General features: G+C 34.7%; 1 protein-coding gene across 9 annotated transcripts in view; it reads left to right on the plus strand.

Moving 5' to 3' along the window:
- MLLT10 (myeloid/lymphoid or mixed-lineage leukemia (trithorax homolog, Drosophila); translocated to, 10) overlaps positions 1-18,666 on the plus strand; it is a 136,954-nt gene that overhangs the window by 42,335 nt on the left and 75,953 nt on the right. For 6 of the 9 annotated variants that reach the window (XR_775181.1, XR_775157.1, XR_775159.1 and 3 more), the window contains exons 6-8: positions 1,366-1,459; positions 3,473-3,568; positions 16,598-16,693. Coding sequence is in view for 6 of the 9 variants with exons in the window: in XM_010579967.1 (XP_010578269.1) it covers positions 1,366-1,459; positions 3,473-3,568; positions 16,598-16,693 (286 nt within the window). In the remaining 3 variants the exon portion in view is untranslated. The remainder of the gene's footprint in view (positions 1-1,365; positions 1,460-3,472; positions 3,569-16,597; positions 16,694-18,666) is intronic. The other 3 variants (XM_010579885.1, XM_010580175.1, XM_010580046.1) reach the window with 2 other exon arrangements.

An 18,666-nucleotide genomic window follows, 5' to 3' on the forward strand; every position in this document is an offset into this window, starting at 1 on the left:
AGGTTACTTACAGATATGAAAAAATGTATACATCCAAGTGTTTGGATGAAAAGGTCTCTCTTCTTTCAACACTTGGATGCATACAAGAGTCCGTTTCATCTTCTTTCTTTCTTTCAAAATCCCATTTTCAGTGAATGCCATAAAGAACATGAGAAGTAGCTTCAAAAATAAAATATTTATCTTGCCAATTTTTAGAATATTTTGATTCTCAAAAAAACAGGTATGTACTATAAAATGATATCTAGCAAGAGAGTACTGTGACTGAGGATATTGAGGGACTTCTGTAATATTAGAAAAATGGAAGAAAAATGTGAAAACTACAGAAGGCAGAGATCCAGGGCAGGGTGTATCAATTTTGGGTTAACAAAACTAATGTCTAAGGAAGAATGAGCTTGAGTCCATCTGTTTTCGTATGGCAAGCTTAGAATGATAAATCTTCACTTAAAGAGATCCTCTTAAATGTTTTCTGTAGTTGGCATCTGCTATAGGTGTGCATGTATTTAGGAAGCAGTATTTCTGGATTGCCTAAGAACATCATGTATAAGTGAGGGGAAAGTAATTTTAAAAAGCAGTGAAAATAAGCTGCTTTATATATATTGTTCCTTCATTTAAATACTCCCGTGCATCATTTTGACTGTGGCATTGCATTATTATGCTAATGAACATGATATGGAAAATGAATATTTAGTTTTTCAATGTCTAAGTTGGTTTTGATAAAGAAAATAAATCAACATTACAAATGGTGAAAGCAAATTTGATTTGAAAAAATGTAGTAGAATAAGGTAATAATTAGTGCAGGCAAGGAAACTTGTAAGTCTTGTTCTTTTTAAAAGAAATTAACCTGCCACAGTCTTTTAAACCAGTAAATATGGTTTGATTTATTATGTCATTGAAGCTCTATTTAAGAAAAAAAAAAAAAAAAAAAAAAAAGGGCTTTTCCTGGCAAAGCAGAGAAGGATGTATGCAACTTCAGAAGATTTCTTCTTTGGATCTACAGTATGGTTTTGTTAAAAACGTTCTTTCCATAGATAATTTTTGGCTTGAATTTGAGCTAAGAATCATTGTAAATTGCTTGGTTTATTTATTTGTGGGAGTAGCTGCATAATAAACATGGATTTTCAGGCTATAAGCTTGTGTGAGTGGCTTAAAGACTATGAAAAAGACATCAGGCCAAAGTGTAAACCATACATGTTTTTTACTGGGCTGCAAAAGTCAGTTATGTGCTCACATGCCATTAGAAGTCACTTGTGTGGAAATCTTTTCTATTAAATGCAGATATAAGTATCCGTACATTATCAGCTGTGATACTGTAGTACAAGCTGATGTAAAATTGCTTTCCTTGAATGTTGTTTGGTTTATTTTTAGTGCACAGTTTGCAGGACTTCTTTGTGAAGAAGAAGGCAATGGTGCAGATAACGTCCAATACTGTGGCTACTGTAAATACCATTTTAGTAAACTGGTATGTATTTGTGAAATTCTATAAATAAATGTCACTGACTTACTTTTTGACTCTGAATTGCTATTAACACTAGAAATAATATTTTCATGTAGCTCAAAGTAGATTGTACTTCATTAAAACAATGTTTTAATCACAGTTACGGAAGTACTAGCTGAAAAAGTTTTTATAAGTGGTTACTTTCTAGATGTGTGGGTTTTTCCCCTCTGCCAGAAATAGCATGCACAATTAGTGGTATTTTTTTTTTCATGGAAGTGTCTGTAGTGTTTTCTTTTGCTATTTGATTAGGTGGCTTCTAGGAATTTAGTCCATTTTGGAATAATTTAGAAAGTATTATTTGTTATCCTGTATATTAGAGAATAAAGAAGCCCTCAATTTCTTTCTGCTTCTGTTACTTTTGGTTTTTTACTTTTTTTTTTTTCCCCTCCCCTCTTGTTCTCTCACCGTCTAGCCGGTGGCTTTTCCCTGCCTGTAAGTCCTCTGAAACACAACCTCAAGGAAGTGACTTGACGTTTGATTTTCAAAAAACAAACAAGCAAACAAAAAACTTTGAAATTTCTCAGTTATTTCAGTAGGTTTTGGATGAGACCTCTGGAGTCATTCCTATCACTTCTTATCAGTTTGGCAGGTCCAGATCCCTCTTTGTGTGTACGTGTGTGTGTGTGGACTTGAAGGACTTACTGATGTTTAAAAAATGTTATTTATGAATATTGATTTATGAAAATTAAAATATATAGACTTAAGTTCAGATACTGCTGTAAGTATAGTTAAATGTGCTGATTACTTGTTTTCACTGCTAAAAAAGGTGAATACTTAGGTGACTTTCAAATAGGTTGCAATGAGGTAAAAACACAGGCCAATGAACCGTTTCAGCTTTCTAGATTAGCTTGGTGAGGTTAGCTCTGTGCTCTTGTGAATATTGATAAGCTTGCTTCATAATGAAGGTAAGTCGGGGCTTTCTAGGCCCTTATTGAGCTAAGGTTTTTTTATTATTAATATCTTGAGCTAAGTATACAAAAAGAACACATATGGTCTATTACCTAGCAGTGAAGGCAAGCTCTTACAATATTATGTATTGGATTTGAATGTTCAGTGCTGCTATGATTGAGAACATGTATGTTTATTTAAAAAGCAAGTTTAATGATAAAGACATAACTCTATGTTTGACATGTAATTAGTTAGCTTTCCATTACAAAACTACAGTGGTAAGAACAGTAAAGATTGGCAAGATTGTTTTTCAGTATTTCTTTAGATTATTGTGACTGTTGATGCCTGGTAAATACCGGTGTTTAGTATTTACTACTGAAGATGGTGGGTGGTGTATATGTATATCTACTATACCACTGAAAACTTTGGTGGGCAAAGCACTGACCTGAAGTGTCTTTATACTGCTACCTCAGTTATGATAAAATAACAAACATTTTGAACACTGGCCTAGCATTAAGTATTTTCTGTCCTGGACTAGGCGCTCAAACATTATATAAATACAGGCAATTTTATCAGCTGCTTGTAAATGCATACATGACCACAGCATTCTGTATCCTTTTTTTTTTTTAACCCATTTTAATGAAAATATTGCAGGCAGATCACTTGTATAATAAATCATGAAGCCATAAAACAGCCACCTCACAATGCATTTCAAGCATGTGGCAGTGCTAGCACTGTGGCTTCATGTGCTACTCATTTGAGCAGTGTCTCTTCTGTTTTATGTTATGAAAACTTGAAAATGTGTCTAGCATCTTTTAACCTTTAAAAAGTGTATCACATTTCTTTGTGGAAAGCATATCTTGCAAATTCATGGAAGTTGTAAAAGTTGATACAAGGATAGGCTTTTTTCCTGGTATACATTGGGTAGTCTTGTTAATTTTATTAGTGTTAGTAATTTGTCGGTTTTTCAGTAACTGAAGTTTTTTTCTCTTCAAGCAGTAAGGCATCTTATCAGTTGAAATGCTGTATATTTTTTATTTATTCAAATGGTTCCTTTTCTCTATCCATAAATATGTTTTCTCTTTTTAGAAAAAGAGCAAACGGGGATCTAATAGGTCATATGATCAAAGTTTAAGTGATTCTTCCTCTCACTCTCAGGATAAACATCATGAGAAGGAGAAAAAAGTAAGTGGATTTGTCGTTGCTAATTATGTGGCACATCTGCTTAATAGTAGCACTTTCTGATAAATTTAATTTTTGCTGAAAAGCGTGGAGGAAATCTTGTTCCTGAAGCACTGAATAATAAATAACACAAGTGATAAACTAGAGGTACTAGGGTCCAATAAGGAAATATCTTCAGGTGCATTTGTACATGCACCTTCGTATTCCTGTTTATCATCGATTTTGGGATACACACTGAAACACATCCATTGGGAAGGCTGTGTCCATGCAGCTTCCTTTGCTTTAGTTTTTTGAGATTTCTTTGTGTAGCCTTTTTGACTAGGTGGGATAGAAAAACAGGGGTAGACATTATAGCAAGTGTGCTGATAAACAGGTGCATCTATTTTTTTATGTTTCAACCTGTTATATCTTTTTCTCCTCATCAAAGAACTGACATCTCATGTTGACACATCTCACTGGTACTGGTGGTCAAGCCCATTGTGATGGCAAAATAGCTTGTCATTCACCTGGGAATCTTCCTGTGAGGGTACAAAGAACATAACTGGCTGTTAATCTCTATTGTTGGTGTATTCTTTTAACAATTTAACTTTACATATTTTTAAAAACAATTTTAAATTTATAAAGATTATTATTTTACATTTTTATTACTGCTAGATTAATAGTTTTCTATGGGAAATTTGTCATCTAAATTCAACACAGGGTGATAACAGACAGTGGCACAATAATGCAAATTTACTTTGGCTCTTTTTTAGCCCTCTGAGAATACATGCAATACTGCTCACCTGCATGCATCCTGTACAACTAACTTAATAGACTTTTCTGTGAGTGTGGGTAGACTTAGTTTTGCATTATTCAAAATCATTACATGAAAATTGAATTCAAAGAATGTATTGACCAAATGTATATTATATGAAGGAACTATATTTATAGTGACAGGAAATTGAATAACAATGTCAGTCTTCAGACCCTTAGTCTCCTTAATATTTGATTTGGTTTTTAAGCTCACTTCCACTTTGGATGGTTGTTGATCTCCATTGTTCTTGGATAATCTTCTAAAAAGCGTCTTTAGATCTGGTTAATGGCATAGGTGAATAGTTCCATCTTCATCCGGTAATGCAGAAGAGAGTGTGTGTTGTGATGTAGTTGTACTTCTTAATCTAAATTGATGACTAAAATAATAAAAGTATGGGGTTTTGGTGAATCTTTTTTTCTTAGTAACACATTGGTAGAAAAAAAAAAAAAATCTTGAATTACAGACTACAGAATTACCTGCAAGGTAAAACCTTACCAATATTTGCCATGTTTTTTTTCTTAGTTTGCTTAGTTTTTCCACCGTTATCCTGTTTCAGGTCATATTTTATCAAAATACATGCATGGATTTTTACTTGCATTGACAAAACTTTGAAGCTGAATTTGAAGAAACTTTGAGGTTTGAGCCTGAGGCTCAATTTCAGTTTTGTATGTCCGAGCAGTGCAAAAAACCCATTGCTGCTGTTCGTTGTGTGGTTTGTGTGTGTTATTTTATTTTATAAGTGACTTTGACTGGAGATGCTATGCTTTTTCGGGTTGTAATACCTGTAAAATCTTCAGGGAATACTTGGAGGGACTTTCTAACAGAGTGTGTTCAGCCAATGTATCAGCTATTTTTTCTCTTAGCTCCTCAGCTTCTCCTGCTCTGGAAGTGTATTGGTGTGGATCTTTTTCTAGAAACAGTTAATGTTGTGGCTTGCCTTTGCAAGTCTTGGCCTTTTTCTGTGACTTGAAGTTTGCTAGAAATAGGCTATTAAAGATTCTTCTACCTTTCATGAACTGAAACATGGTAATCCAGAAGATCTCATGATCTGTAATACCAAGTGAAGCAATGTGGTTTGAAGCACTAACCTATTATTTGACATTCAGTGGTTCTCATGGCATGTTAGCTTATCAAGTTTAATTTGCTTTATGTGTTATATAATCACAAAACACTATTCTAATTAAAACCACCAAGTGGTGAAGAAAGTTGCAGTTTCCTAAAGCTGTTAGTCGCCTAACTTTTTGTGGCTACTGAGATTTTTTTTTTGGCGTTTTTAATCTTACACATTCTGTAGTTAAAGAATGACCTGTACTTTGCAAAACACTAATCTTCAGTCAAAGAACTCTATGTGATGTGGAGGCTCATTCTCTTGGTAAATTTTATTACCTTCTGCATGTGATGTCTTATTTGATGTAGTATGTCAAACATACACTGTATCTTGGAGGAGTAGGGTCATTTTTTACGGTCACTTTTCCATATTTTACTCTTCTGTAAATCCGTTTGGAATCTAGACTTTTGTCATATTACAGTAAATATATATATATATCTTTCTTCCCAGATACAGTGGTGTCTCCCCCTCAGTAAGGGCACCGCAGTTTCTAATTTATCTTTCATCTCTGTTCTTTGGAAATTTGGATAATCTGATCTTTAGGCATCCTTAAAGCTTTCCCTTTTGCCAAGCAGAAGCCGTATGAGTTGAGGACTGGAACCATTTTTATTGCTCAGACCTCAAAAGCTATCCATTTGCATATAAAATATTATTCTGCAATAAGAGGTTGGTCTGAAAATGTTGATATGGGTAGCTGTTGTTTTTTGTAAACAGAGTTGAAAGCATGTGTTTTCATAATATGTATTTAGTTTCTTCTGGGCACTGTGCTTACAAAATCAATAGCAAATATATAAGGGTGTAATAATTAAAAACCCAACAGACCTTTGGTATGATTTAATTTTAATGAGAATTTGAAGCTACAGAATAAATACTTGGTTATATTCTGATTACTGCTGCACTAAGTATTGTTAGTTTGTATGGCAGAGATGTTATTTAGAAATGATTAGAGATGAGGCTGTGTGACTCATAGTAGGGTTGGTAGTATGTTGCTTGACATCCTGTTATAATATCCCTTTTTTCAGGGCCCAGGTGTTTATCTCAAGCTTTTTTGGGAAAAACTTAGGCCACCGTGAGGCTGTGGAAGAATACCTTGCTTTGCTAATGTTCCTGGCAGCCTTATCTTTGGAAGGGACTAAAGAAGGAACTAAACATGTCTGGGATTGACCTTTGTGTGTAAAGGAAGTGTTTCTTTCCATTTATGTGAAAATTAGGCAAGCTTACTAGCATTATATGTTTATGACTTTTGAAAAATGTGGATTTACTACATAGTAAGTAACTACTATATAGCAGCTGAATTACACAAATTCCTCTTCTAGTAGAAGTGCTTTGGTCTGGACTGAGCAGGAAGGGGAAATTTAAAACTCTCTGATATGATGGCTCACATGATGCAAATTAAAGAAAAATGGCCTCATGACTGAAGACTGCAAATGTGTAAGAAGTGGTGTTTGAAAAGGCAAAAATAACAAAACAGTGACGAGGAGCCCCAGGGCACTCTTGCAGAAGTTGAAGAGTGTCAGAGGAGAACCTAAAATGCAGGAGCCAGGGCAAGTGTTCTAATCACTGAGCTATGGCCAAAGGGAATTCAGTATGGGCATCTTCTTGCTGCTTGTCCTGTTCTTAAAGAAACGTTACACCTTCTCTGATTTTGAGGAAAGAAACTTGAACATCTAAGAAGAAAGAGTTTGAGGCAGTGTGTGACATTCAGTGTGTTCACTGTAGCTGTGAGTTTGGTTGTTAAGCCCATGGGAAGGGAAAATTTAAAACATACCTCTACTCAGTGAAAGTTTCCATAGGCTAGCTGTGTGTTGGTTTGCGAACTGTGTTCTGAACTGCCCAAACTTTCCCGATATGTTGTGAAGGAGCCTACATTTGTATGTCAGGTCTATGAATTTCATTTGGGAGAAAGGTGCTTGATGCTTTTTTGATGTATTTTAATGCTCTGTGGGGGCTGTTACGAATCAAGTCCTAAACACTCAGATCAAATGTTCATTATATATTCCCTACTATCTGAATAACCGACTGAAAAGATAAAATTGACCTGCCATGCATCAGGTAAGATTCTGTTGCAAAAATGCGAACAGACTGCAGTTCTTTGGGTTACCATTCAGCTGCATAAGCAATGGTTTCCTTTTCTTCTCCCCCCCCAAAAAATTTCTGATTTAGTCCTGAACACTCAATTTATAGTACTATATAAAGCAGAGTGTTGCAAAGGCAATTCTAATTATGTTATTCCTCTGTTAATTGCCTCATTTCATAAACTTATTGGTGTTATTTGAACATTGAGGTTTTTCTGTAACTTTTTAGGGAAAAAAGCTCCAGACTTACCTCAGTAATGCAGTACACCACTGCATTTTTATTAATTTTTAATTTTTTTTAAAACAGTTTAATAGATTTGACTGTTTAATCCTCTCAACTGTTCTTGATGTATGAAGCAAAATTTGCAACCACTTTGAAATTACTTCAGTTTTAATGATTGAAGTAATGCTAGATAAGTATTTTTTCAAATGAGAATTGTGTGGTATGGATGCTAATGGTGATGCTTATCCATGTTGACTTCTTCCAAATTCTGTTCAGTTGGAGGGAAAGAAGAATGCCTCTAAAACACCTCTGAAAACTGGTCAATAACTATATATAACATATGTAGCTGAGTATATAAATGGTCTTCAATATCTGTCTATGGGCTGTATAACCTGGTTCCTGTTTCCTAAGACTGAGTTTTTGTGTGGTGTTCAAACAGGTTACTTCATGCTGTGGTCTTTTACTGCTGGTGCCGATGAGTAGTATTTCTGTTTCTGGGTACCTGTTCTTCACTGACTTTGTAGGAGTGTAATTTTTTTTTTTTTTTAACATACCGCTTCATGTCAAATTGTGTTGAAAGTCTAGTTATTTGGGAAGACTGATAGAGTGTGACTGTGTAAACAAAATTTCATTAGAAAGCTACTCCATCTGAGTATATTCATTAATGCATATCTTTAAAGTCTGCAGGATTAAGAGCAAAGGTGGCATATGTTTGTTTGATTTGTTGTCTGCTAATGTTCTGTGTTAACTTGTGCTGTATTCTGTGTCAGCCTGATAATCAACTGCATGTAATCTACTAGAACTGGCACCAGTTGGTGTAGATGGCGCAGCAAAATGATCTCTTATGGAGGTCAGGAAGAACTATATAAGCAGATAAGTTTGTTTTTATTTAAATTTTCTTTTATTTTAGTAAGAGGAAAAGTAGGAATTTCTGTTTCAGTTATGCTTATCATGGAATTGCTGATTTGACTACCTCCTATTTTTCTAACCTTACAGTAACACTTCATATGTATTATGTAAAAAAATATTAATGCTTTTAGTGTATCTTAGCGTAACAAAAACCTCATAATAGTATTAAGCTTGGCACCTGGGATTAGTTAATTATTGTAAGATCAAAATGACAAACACACCACCTCAGGTATACCTAAAAACTACTCTGTAAAATGTAGAATTGTATAAGGCTGCATTAGTTGCAGCTGTCCTTTTTCCCCTCAAAGTACACATTTTAGTCTTCTACTTTTCACTGTGAAAGAAAACAAACTCAAAACCTGACCCCAGCAGAACCTGTGCATGAAATAATAGTGATTAGTAACAGTAATAATTGTCTTTGTAGACTGTAAAGCTGAAATACCATGGGTGGCAAAATCTTCCAATGTTTATCTGAGGAAATTCTGTTATTTATTTGTTTCTTTCATGAAGCTACTACTTCACCATGGTTTTTATAGGCGCCTCTAGAGCAGTACTGGGGGAATCAGAATTTTGAGTAGATCTCTACTGTAGTAAGTTCTTACTGTGCTCGTCAAACAAAAGTTGTGGTTTTTTAAAGAAAAGCACATTGTTAGCCCAGATGTCTTCTTTAGTCTGTAGGGATTGACCAAAAGACTTTCTGTTTCATTGAAAAATTGCTATGATATACTTGAGGTATTATTGGATGTTACTCTTATTTATTTTGTTATGTATTGTTTATGCTATTATTACATATTACTTCCGTTTCATCAATATCTTCACAAAATTTTAAGAAAGAACTTTTTGTCTGATTATACTTTTGATCTTTCTGCAAGTTCAGTGCATTGTAGCATCATTTACTTCACTCCTCAGTGTTTGTACTCTGCCACATTATAAGATAAAGGAGAGTAACTTTTGAATAAGTGGGGTAAAAGGTAAGCTGAACTTTGAAGAAACATGAACATTTCTTCCTTGAGAGAATTATGCAATGTTGTCTTAATTTGAAAACTAGATGACACGTGAACATTAAGAATAGGTTATTAAGGTTACTGCTTGATTTTTGTTTCTGTTTGAGCAAAGTATCTTCCTACACTTCAATTCTGTAGCTATAACTGTGAGAGATGTAGAAGCAAAAGGTGCTTTAAGATATTCATTTTCTTTGCTTTGGATCCTAGATTAATATAAGATTAGTTCTTTATGTTGACTTTGTAACAGTTTTTAGAGGGTAATCTTGATATTTCTTTATAAAGTTGTATGTATATGCTGTACAATGTTTTGTGTGCTGGTAGACCATATGCAGTTAAAGGTGATCTGCAATGTTAAGTTAACCAAGCCAGGAAAATTAAAGGTATTCCTTTTGCTTGCTATCCTGTTGGCCTTTTTCTTGACATATTTGATGGGTATCTTCAAGTTACCTCGCAGACAGTGGAGTGTTTCCCAGTGTGTAACATAATATATATTTTAAAGTTTTAAATACTTTAAGTTTTTATAGGAATAGATGAAGGCGAGCATGGACAATAAATAGTTGCCTTGATTTGGTTAACCTTGCACCATTTTTGAAGTTATAAAGTGCTACTCAACTATTTAGCACTGTGTATCAATTACTAACCATTAATATTGAACTGTGTAAATAACAGGAAAAACATATTTTAATGTTAAATATCAAAAGAAGATTGGCTTATTCTGAATAAGTTGTTGTGCATTGGTCTTGCACCTAATAGAAGCTTTGGCTGGCATTTTTATCATTGATTCTTGAGTCTTTTTACTGTTGACAGGTAAAATTCTGACCATTATCCCTGTGTTGAAGTGAGGGTTTTGAGTCTTTTAAGTAACTGTATCAAGGAGTGGTACTTAAGAACAAGTTTCATGCTTAGAGCTGAATATGTATGTGTTTGAATAATGCTGACAGTAGTGTTCCACCTCTCCCTATAACCTATCCCATGCCTATATCCTTTTATTACTGTGACTGCAGCAATACTGCTACTGCATTTAATTTTTCTGCTGTGGTTTATACTATATAAAATGATAGATAGATGAATGCCTGAGCTAGGGCGGTTCTTGTCAAAACAAGGTAAATTAGGATTTGAGTTTTAAACTTGTGGACCATGGTCATCTTTCATTTTGGAATTGTTATGTTTATATTACTAATAGCTACTAGTCACAAATAAGAGGCCAAGTAGGTCTTGTATTGGGGATTAGCAAGAGCTATGTGCAGCTTTCTATTAAAGATGTTAGTTGTGATGGTGACAGTTCTGGATTTATAAGTTTCAGTGACAGAAAGGTAGTGCAGAAAATCCATAAATGACAAAAGCACCAATCTGAGTACTGTGTGCTAATAGAACGTTCTGATACATTGGAATTATTTGAAGGAGTCAAAAACAGCGGCTGAAAAATCAGTGATTTAGAAATTCAGATGATTTTCCTTACAACAATCACTAAGGAAAATAGATTTGAAAATGTTGTTAAGGTTTGAAAACTTGGGACAACCAAAGGTAGTGTGTGTGGGGGTTGTTTATGATTTTTGTAATAGAGAAGGGGATAAAAATGGAATACTTCAAGGTCAGCCCAAGCAGTTTTGCCTGAAGGGCCAAGCACTGATGCTTGCCGATAGTGTGCATGTGTTTTAATTCTTCCAGAACAGAAGTTAGTCTCCTGTTCCTTGGGCAGGTGAGCTCTTGCTCTGTTCTGTGTCTGCCTCTTCTTGTCCCTGTTACTGTCCATCTCTCATGCTCCTTCACTGAACCAACCTAGCTCACTAAACCAGCAGAAAACTATCCACTTTGGTTTTTGTTGCTGCTGTTTTAGCAGTTTGAATTGGCACACAGAAGGTCTGACAAGCTAAGCAGTGTGGGAAAGGTGAGAGAGCGATAAGGAAGTCCCCGTCCCCCCCCGTAACAGTGTACTGTTAAATGCAGAACTTCAGAATGTAGTTCAATGAAATGAAGTACTGTGGAAACCTCTTTGGAGAAGGCTGTGTGTTCCTGAGGCAAAAATGAATTGCAGATAGGTGTAAATACCTTCAACAAGTTAAATGATACTTCCATGTGGAAATACTATGAATTAATAATGCCATTAGAGAAAAGCTGAACTCATCCATTCCATCTGTACTGGAGAAGTTATCATTCACTTGCATTATTCAGTCTTCCCAAATGTTGAGGTCCAAACTGTGGAAAGATAGATTTGACAACATTTATTCTGTTGTTAACAGATCAGAACTAAGATAAAATTTTACATGTATCCTTAATTTGATATTTCAATGAGATGACATTTTCATTCAGTAGTCTGATAAATGTTTGCTCTGAAACTACGTTAAAGAAAATGAATGAGCAAGTGCTGATCTTTAGAGTGATCCAACGTATAAATGAGCTAAAAAACCAAAGCGTTGGAAACAAACTGTGTTTGTGAAATCATACTATGTAATAATTTTGTAGATTGAATCTTTGTGGAAGAAATAGGAGCAATCAAAATGTGCTTTTTTATTTTTCTTCTCCACCCTTCTACCCCCCTGCCCCACAAGAGGGCAATGTACAGAAGGTACTATAGAATTCCAGAAATCTTGCACCATATTTGTTTTCTTATCTTGCAGCATGTAGCGATTGGAATTAAGAAGGTATTACATAATTTTTTAGATGAGAAACAAAAGCCAAAATGAGAACCCTAGTGATAAATCTTTCTGATTAATCATGACATATGAACTCTAGGTATTTTGTATTGTTATTTAGCTACATCATAAATCAGGGCACTTCAAGTTCTAGGATGAATAATGTTACAGCTGCTTACCCAATGGCTGCATGGCAATTGCGCCTTACTATTCTTACAGTAAGAAAGGTTTCAGGAGCTGCCTGAATCTGGTCTGTTGAGCTACCCTATTTGTGAACCAAGATTGAAGTTGCCTTTGTCAATTTTGTAGTTGGCCCTGTATTTTTTTAATGTATTCTTTCTTGGAATGTTTGTTCTGCTAAATCCTGTTTTTGCAGAATGTAGCATTGCATTTATCAGCTCTGCAACTATCTTAAAATACAGGTATTTGGAACATCTGAACTCATGCCTATGAATCTTTAAAAAAATTTAAGTCTGAGTAAATAAATGGGATACATGGCTTCTGCGGGCCTTCAGGGCTCCCTTAGCTTTCACTTACTAGCAATGTTATTTTCAGTCCTTGTTAAGAGTAATTTCTGCCCTTTTTTTCCTTACGGTAAAGCTTGTAAAAGGTCAGACATTTGATATCATTACCTTCCCTAGAATGGTGGGTTTCCATGTGGCTTTCTGGATGGATGTTTATCTTGGCGAGCTGCTGCTCTGTTGTGTTTTTTGTTTTGTGGTGTGGTTTTTTTGTTTTTTTTTTTTTTTTTTTTTAGGCATGGCTGATCAAAGGAAGTCTTAGAAAAGTGAAGCATGCAGTGAGTTGTCTGTAAAGGGCCAACTGTTTGTTCTTTTTCTGGCAGTAGGGAAGTTGGCTAGTTTGTGTGTCCTTTGAGACTTGACTGAAAGCTGTTGTATTTGTTAAACGTTGTGGGAATTCATGTCCCTCTGTTACTCCTTTTCTGGATTCAAAAGTGGCTATTTCAGAAATCTTACTATGCTATGTATGCATCTTTATGGTGAGAAGAGGGTACAACTGCAAGGAGTCACTTTGTGGGAGCTAAGTCTCTTCATCTCAGCAGGTTGTTGCTGAAATTTTTATCCATATCACTGTAAAAAACCTGAGCATTCATTTTAAAGGTTTTCCTGCAGTGAGATGTTCTCCACTTCTTTGATGTTATTTGCATCTGGAGTTAATTCACATTCAGAAGTAGGACTTCTGAATTTTCCTTAGGAAGAAGAAAGAAAAGGAAAAAAAAAGAGGAGAGATTGTTAGAAGAGGTATAACCTAAAAGGAGAAGGGAATGTAGAGTTAAGGACAGCAAACCTCCTGTGGATGAGATTGTTGTATGCAAAAGGCCTTCAGGTGGGGTATGTCTCCAGTGGCCTTGCTTGGTAAGCTGTAACCTTGGTAAGATGTCCTGGCAAATGTTGTGTTGATGTTTTGGATCTGGGAGAGGAATTTGATGTGGTTGCTGATGCTTCACTTCACAGAACTTAAAACATATTCTTTCTAGGCTCTTGGTCATTTATGCCTCCTCCCTTCCCCCTGTTCTTGTATCCCTCTTTCTTTCTTGACACATCCTTTTCTGTTGAGACTACTATCGAACTGATTTCAGTACTTTACAGAATTTAATTTGAAGTCCTCCTGACTGTTCCTTTGATCAGAATTCTATGTTTCTTTCCCTTTCAGACAAAATTAACACTGTAAGTAAAAGAACACTAGAAAGTCAACAGGAGAGATTGTAAAACATGTTCATTTAAACGTTTTTCTATTGTTTACTTATATTGCTGTGAAGTTTCATCTTAAAGCATATTAAAGTCATTGGCTCTTTGCTCCAAAATTATAAAAAAAAAAATTTTTTTAGGGTGGTTTGAATTTCCTAGTAAAATAATGAAAGCTAAAGAAACTCAGGTAGTGGCTTTGATTTCCTTTTCATAACTTCCTTCTTGAGGCTTGTTCAGATTTTAGTAAATTGTTTCTCAAGTTTATCTACACATGGATGCTGATGATATAGTAAGCTGGGTAACTAGCACTGACAAAAGGCTTTTGGATCAACAGATTTGATGGGTAATGTGAAAATCGTGGTGTAGATGCTTCTGTTTTTTCTTGATACTTCTTGTTTTCTGGCAGTATGGGCACTTTTGGGACTGTTATGTTTAAGAAATTATTGAAAAGACTGTGCAGTGCATTTGAATCACTCCTCTCCATATTTTTTTTCTTTCAAATGTGTATTTTCCAGGTCTAAAAAGAGCCAAACAAACAATCCCCCCTCCAAAAAACCCCCAAAAGAAAACAAAAACAACCTCCCTGATCTAAAACTCCCTCAACAAGCCTATATTAGGATTTAAACAATTGAAATCCTACCTTATGGTGTACATTGTTGTAATTGACACCTGCACACTTTTTATGAAAGGGAAAACTCCATACTTCTATCCAAGCAGCACACTGGGGGAAAAAAACCACGTACACTTCAGCGTATGAAAAAACCAAACCTAGAAATCTCCATCAGCCTTTTAAAGAGTTCTCTTGGACCTTTGAGTTTTCAGAAGTGTGGAAGAAACAAAAGGACTTTACATATTGTATTCTAGCAAGTATATTTTTGCATGATATTTTGGTGAAGATAGCTTTGGTGCTTTCTTTATTAATTTTCTTGGCTAAATTGTATTTCCTTCCTGGCAAAATTAAGTTACAAGTTTAGTTAAATGGATTTGGGGCTGATTAGAGACAAGGTGATCTTTAAGTAAGTCAGCTGCTATTTGTAGTTCATAAAGTTAGAGATAAATGTGTTTTGCCTTCTAGCTTTGCATCTAGATTGTCAATTAACTAATTCTACTTTATCAGAGAATTTGAGAACCCATTCTCTTATCTTTCAGGCTGATTCCGTAAAATAAGTTTGTGATATTTCTTCTGTTGTGACTGAAATAGAAAGCTGATACTTGGTGATACCTGAATAGAGTATGCACGTATTACATCTTGTCCTGGTGCTTGGTGAGAGTGGTTGTGCAGTTGCTGTTGAACAAATTATGTTTTCTTTTGACAGTCTGGATAATCATTTTGCTAGTTAGAGAAAGATTAGCATGGATAATTTTTAAGATTCAAACAGTTACTGAATTTTCATATGGCTATTCAGACTTACACATCTTAAGTTGTCTTCCTCATCTTTTCAAGCCACTCAGTGGGAGTTTTAAACCCCTTGTGTCAATCCATATGTATGCATTTTTGGTAGCTTTCTGTTGAAGCACCCATTCTGAACAAATAGCCATAGATCATACTGTTCTACTGAGTTTTGTGCGAGTACACAGAAATTCCACCAATAAATAGTTAAAGCAGCAAAATACTTGAGTGCCAGTAGCTTACAAGTAACTTTCACACCTGCAGTTTCTCTGCATCTTCTGACATTGGCTGTGTAAATAAACTATATTATGATGCTAAGGAAAAAGTGACTGTCTAGACTTGTTTTTGATTAAATAGATAAAAATACTGAACTCCTGTATTCTAAGTTGAATTGTTACTTTTGTCAGACTTGTATTTTGTTGGTATTTGTCTGAATTATTTAAACAACTACAGTTTGGGTCTGATTCTGTAATCCTCTAAGAACTGATTTCTACCAGTATGGAAGACTTCTCTTATAGTATAAAGGGTCTGGGTTAAGAAATTATTTTCTCTCTGTTTGCACAATTTCATTCACACTACCAATGCTTCATGTTGTGTTTAAAGAAAAAAAAAAATTTTTTTTTCTCAGCCTCTAGAAAGCACACTTGTATAGCTTTTGGTATTTTGTTCAGTTTAACATGGAAGATACTTATTTAGTATGTAAACTGTAAACACCTTTTTGGGAATGAAACTTAAATCAAATTTCACATTTTTATGCATGAAGATGTCAGTAGGCGAGTCAAAGCTAAAACCTTGCATGAGTTTACAGTAGTATCCCAACAAAAAATAATGTGCAGTTGCAGAAATATAGGAAGATAGAAATCTTCTGTGAGAAATGCACGAAGATCTCTGAAACAGAAGCCATGTCTCTGTTTTTAATCCAGTTTATTTTGTTGATTAATTGATTATTGGGAAGATAGATAATATTAACAACAGTGGATTCATAAGTGCTGGCTATAATTGAAAAATTTCAGTTTGTGTACTTTGAAAGCAAATATAAATACTTGATTTGCAATTAATGTTGTTTCCATTAAAATAGCACGGGACATTATTATTGTCTCAAATTTTGATAACGCTTGATTCTACAAAAAATGGGTTATGTTAAAGATGAAGTTGAACTTAGGTTATATTCTCTTTTATAACTTCTAGAAATATAAAGAGAAAGATAAACACAAGCAAAAATATAAGAAGCAGTCGGAGTCCTCACCATCCTTGGTTCCATCTCTTACTGTAACCACAGAGAAAGTAAGTCAATGTGTTTTTCCTCCTCTTCCACTTCAATTACTTATGTTGAAATTTCATGATGTAATCATTCCACTGTATATACAGGAGCTTTATAATGGCATAGATTCTATAATGATCAAGCACACTTGGTATTTTTTCCTGTAATGTAAAATCCTAGAACACTTTGGGTTTTATCATACGGAGAAAGGCTTAGAGCTTCATAATTGAATAGTGAGTGATTTAATGACCCCAGTCAGATGCCACTGATACTACAGTAAGTTTTATTTCATTGACTTATGTTTAATAATTTGAGAAGTTTTAGAAAAACTTACCTTTGAAATTCACTTGCGTCTACTGAGCTGTTACTGAACCTGTAAGCATTTAAGCTGGTAGTTATGAAATTAGAGCTCATGCTTCGTATACTTGTAATATCACATTGCCTTTTTAGCAGTCTGCTCCATTAGGTTCTGTGGTCTTTCCTTCCTGTTAATGTGCTAGCAAATACCTAACTCAAGGGGCAACATAGAGGGTTAAATAATGAGAGTACTCATTGTACTCTACAAGAATTGCTTTTGCTATCCACCAAAAAAATAACACTAATGGTGACATTACAGAGTGGACAGCAGTATTGAGAAATGGGTTTTCTGACTTCAAACTTGGAAAACATTTGTTCCATTCATGTGGGAATGTTTGACATCTGAGTTGGGGAATCATGGTTTGAATTAATTAGCCATCAGTATGTAGAACATTGTTTTTTAGCAAAGATGCTGAAGCTTGTGTTAACTGTATGTAGTTTGGTTGCTGAGATGCAATATTCAACAAATGTGTCTGTCTGCATATGGTACACAAAGACCTTGTCAGGACAGGGTAAAACAATTGAAATACCAACTTTCTCTAGTCTCTGGAAGTATTCCCTCAACTAGTGGTATCAACTTCAAGAATCGCAACCAAGAAAGTTATTTTTTTGGTACATTTTGGATATTTCTTTATTCTCAGTAGTAGGATTATTAACTTGAGGATGCGTACCTGTTAACATCCTATTAGCTGTGACTCGTGCTTCTGATAAATTAGTCTCGTTTCTGGTTCTGCTGTATTCTTTTTGAAACTTGTGTCAAGTGAGACTTACTACTAGTCAGTGGTTTTCTGAAACTCCCAATAACTCTTTATTTAAAAAAAAAAACAACCTCAAACAAAACAAACCCACAGAAAAAAAAAGCTAGTCAATTTGTCACTTTGCTGTTTTGATTTAAGAGCGATTAGACATTGCAGTCAGTGAGTGTGACAGTTTTTATTGAAATTAAGTTGTAGAATTCCTTGAATAGTATTGACTGGTCCATGCGATTTGTTATTTCATTTTATTAATTTGTCCTGAACATATTCCTGTTGAGTCTCAGACAATGCGTAAAATTCATAACCTGTAAAAGAGGCTTCTTGTGTGGGACCTTCCTTTAAACTCTACAGTTTTTGTTAGGTTTTGTGATACATATCATCTTACCTTTCTTGAATTGCATCCCTTTTGTGATTATCTAATCATCAACATAAGTTTTAACAAAAAATGATATTACTGTATATTTGTGTAAAAGTTAAAGAAAATATATTGAAATACTAGTTATTTTTGAGTCCTACCTATTAGGACTTTCAATGCTGAAGACACAGTTAAATTCTGTTTTTCTGCTAACCTCTTTTCTGGTTGCTTTGTTCTCCCTAGACTTTTCCTAATTACAAGGTTTACGACTCAATGGTGTACAGTTTAAGGTGAACAAGAGTAAAATCCCATTTTTAGCAGACCTCTATTTAATCCAAGTAAAGAATGAAAATCTTGCTGAGTTGTTGGCCATACTGTTAATGGAGATTGTACTATGTATGTATGTATAGCAGGTCAAATGTATTTTTGTAGTTAAATTGATAGGATTTGTAATAGGAACATTTTAGATATTTTTATGTTCTTTTGAATACCTAAACCTCACGTCTTTATAGTTTCAAGAATCATTAAA

This window comes from Haliaeetus leucocephalus, unplaced genomic scaffold (assembly GCF_000737465.1).
Source record: "Haliaeetus leucocephalus isolate CR32 unplaced genomic scaffold, Haliaeetus_leucocephalus-4.0 Scaffold0, whole genome shotgun sequence".
NCBI classification, from domain to species: Eukaryota; Metazoa; Chordata; class Aves; order Accipitriformes; family Accipitridae; genus Haliaeetus; species Haliaeetus leucocephalus.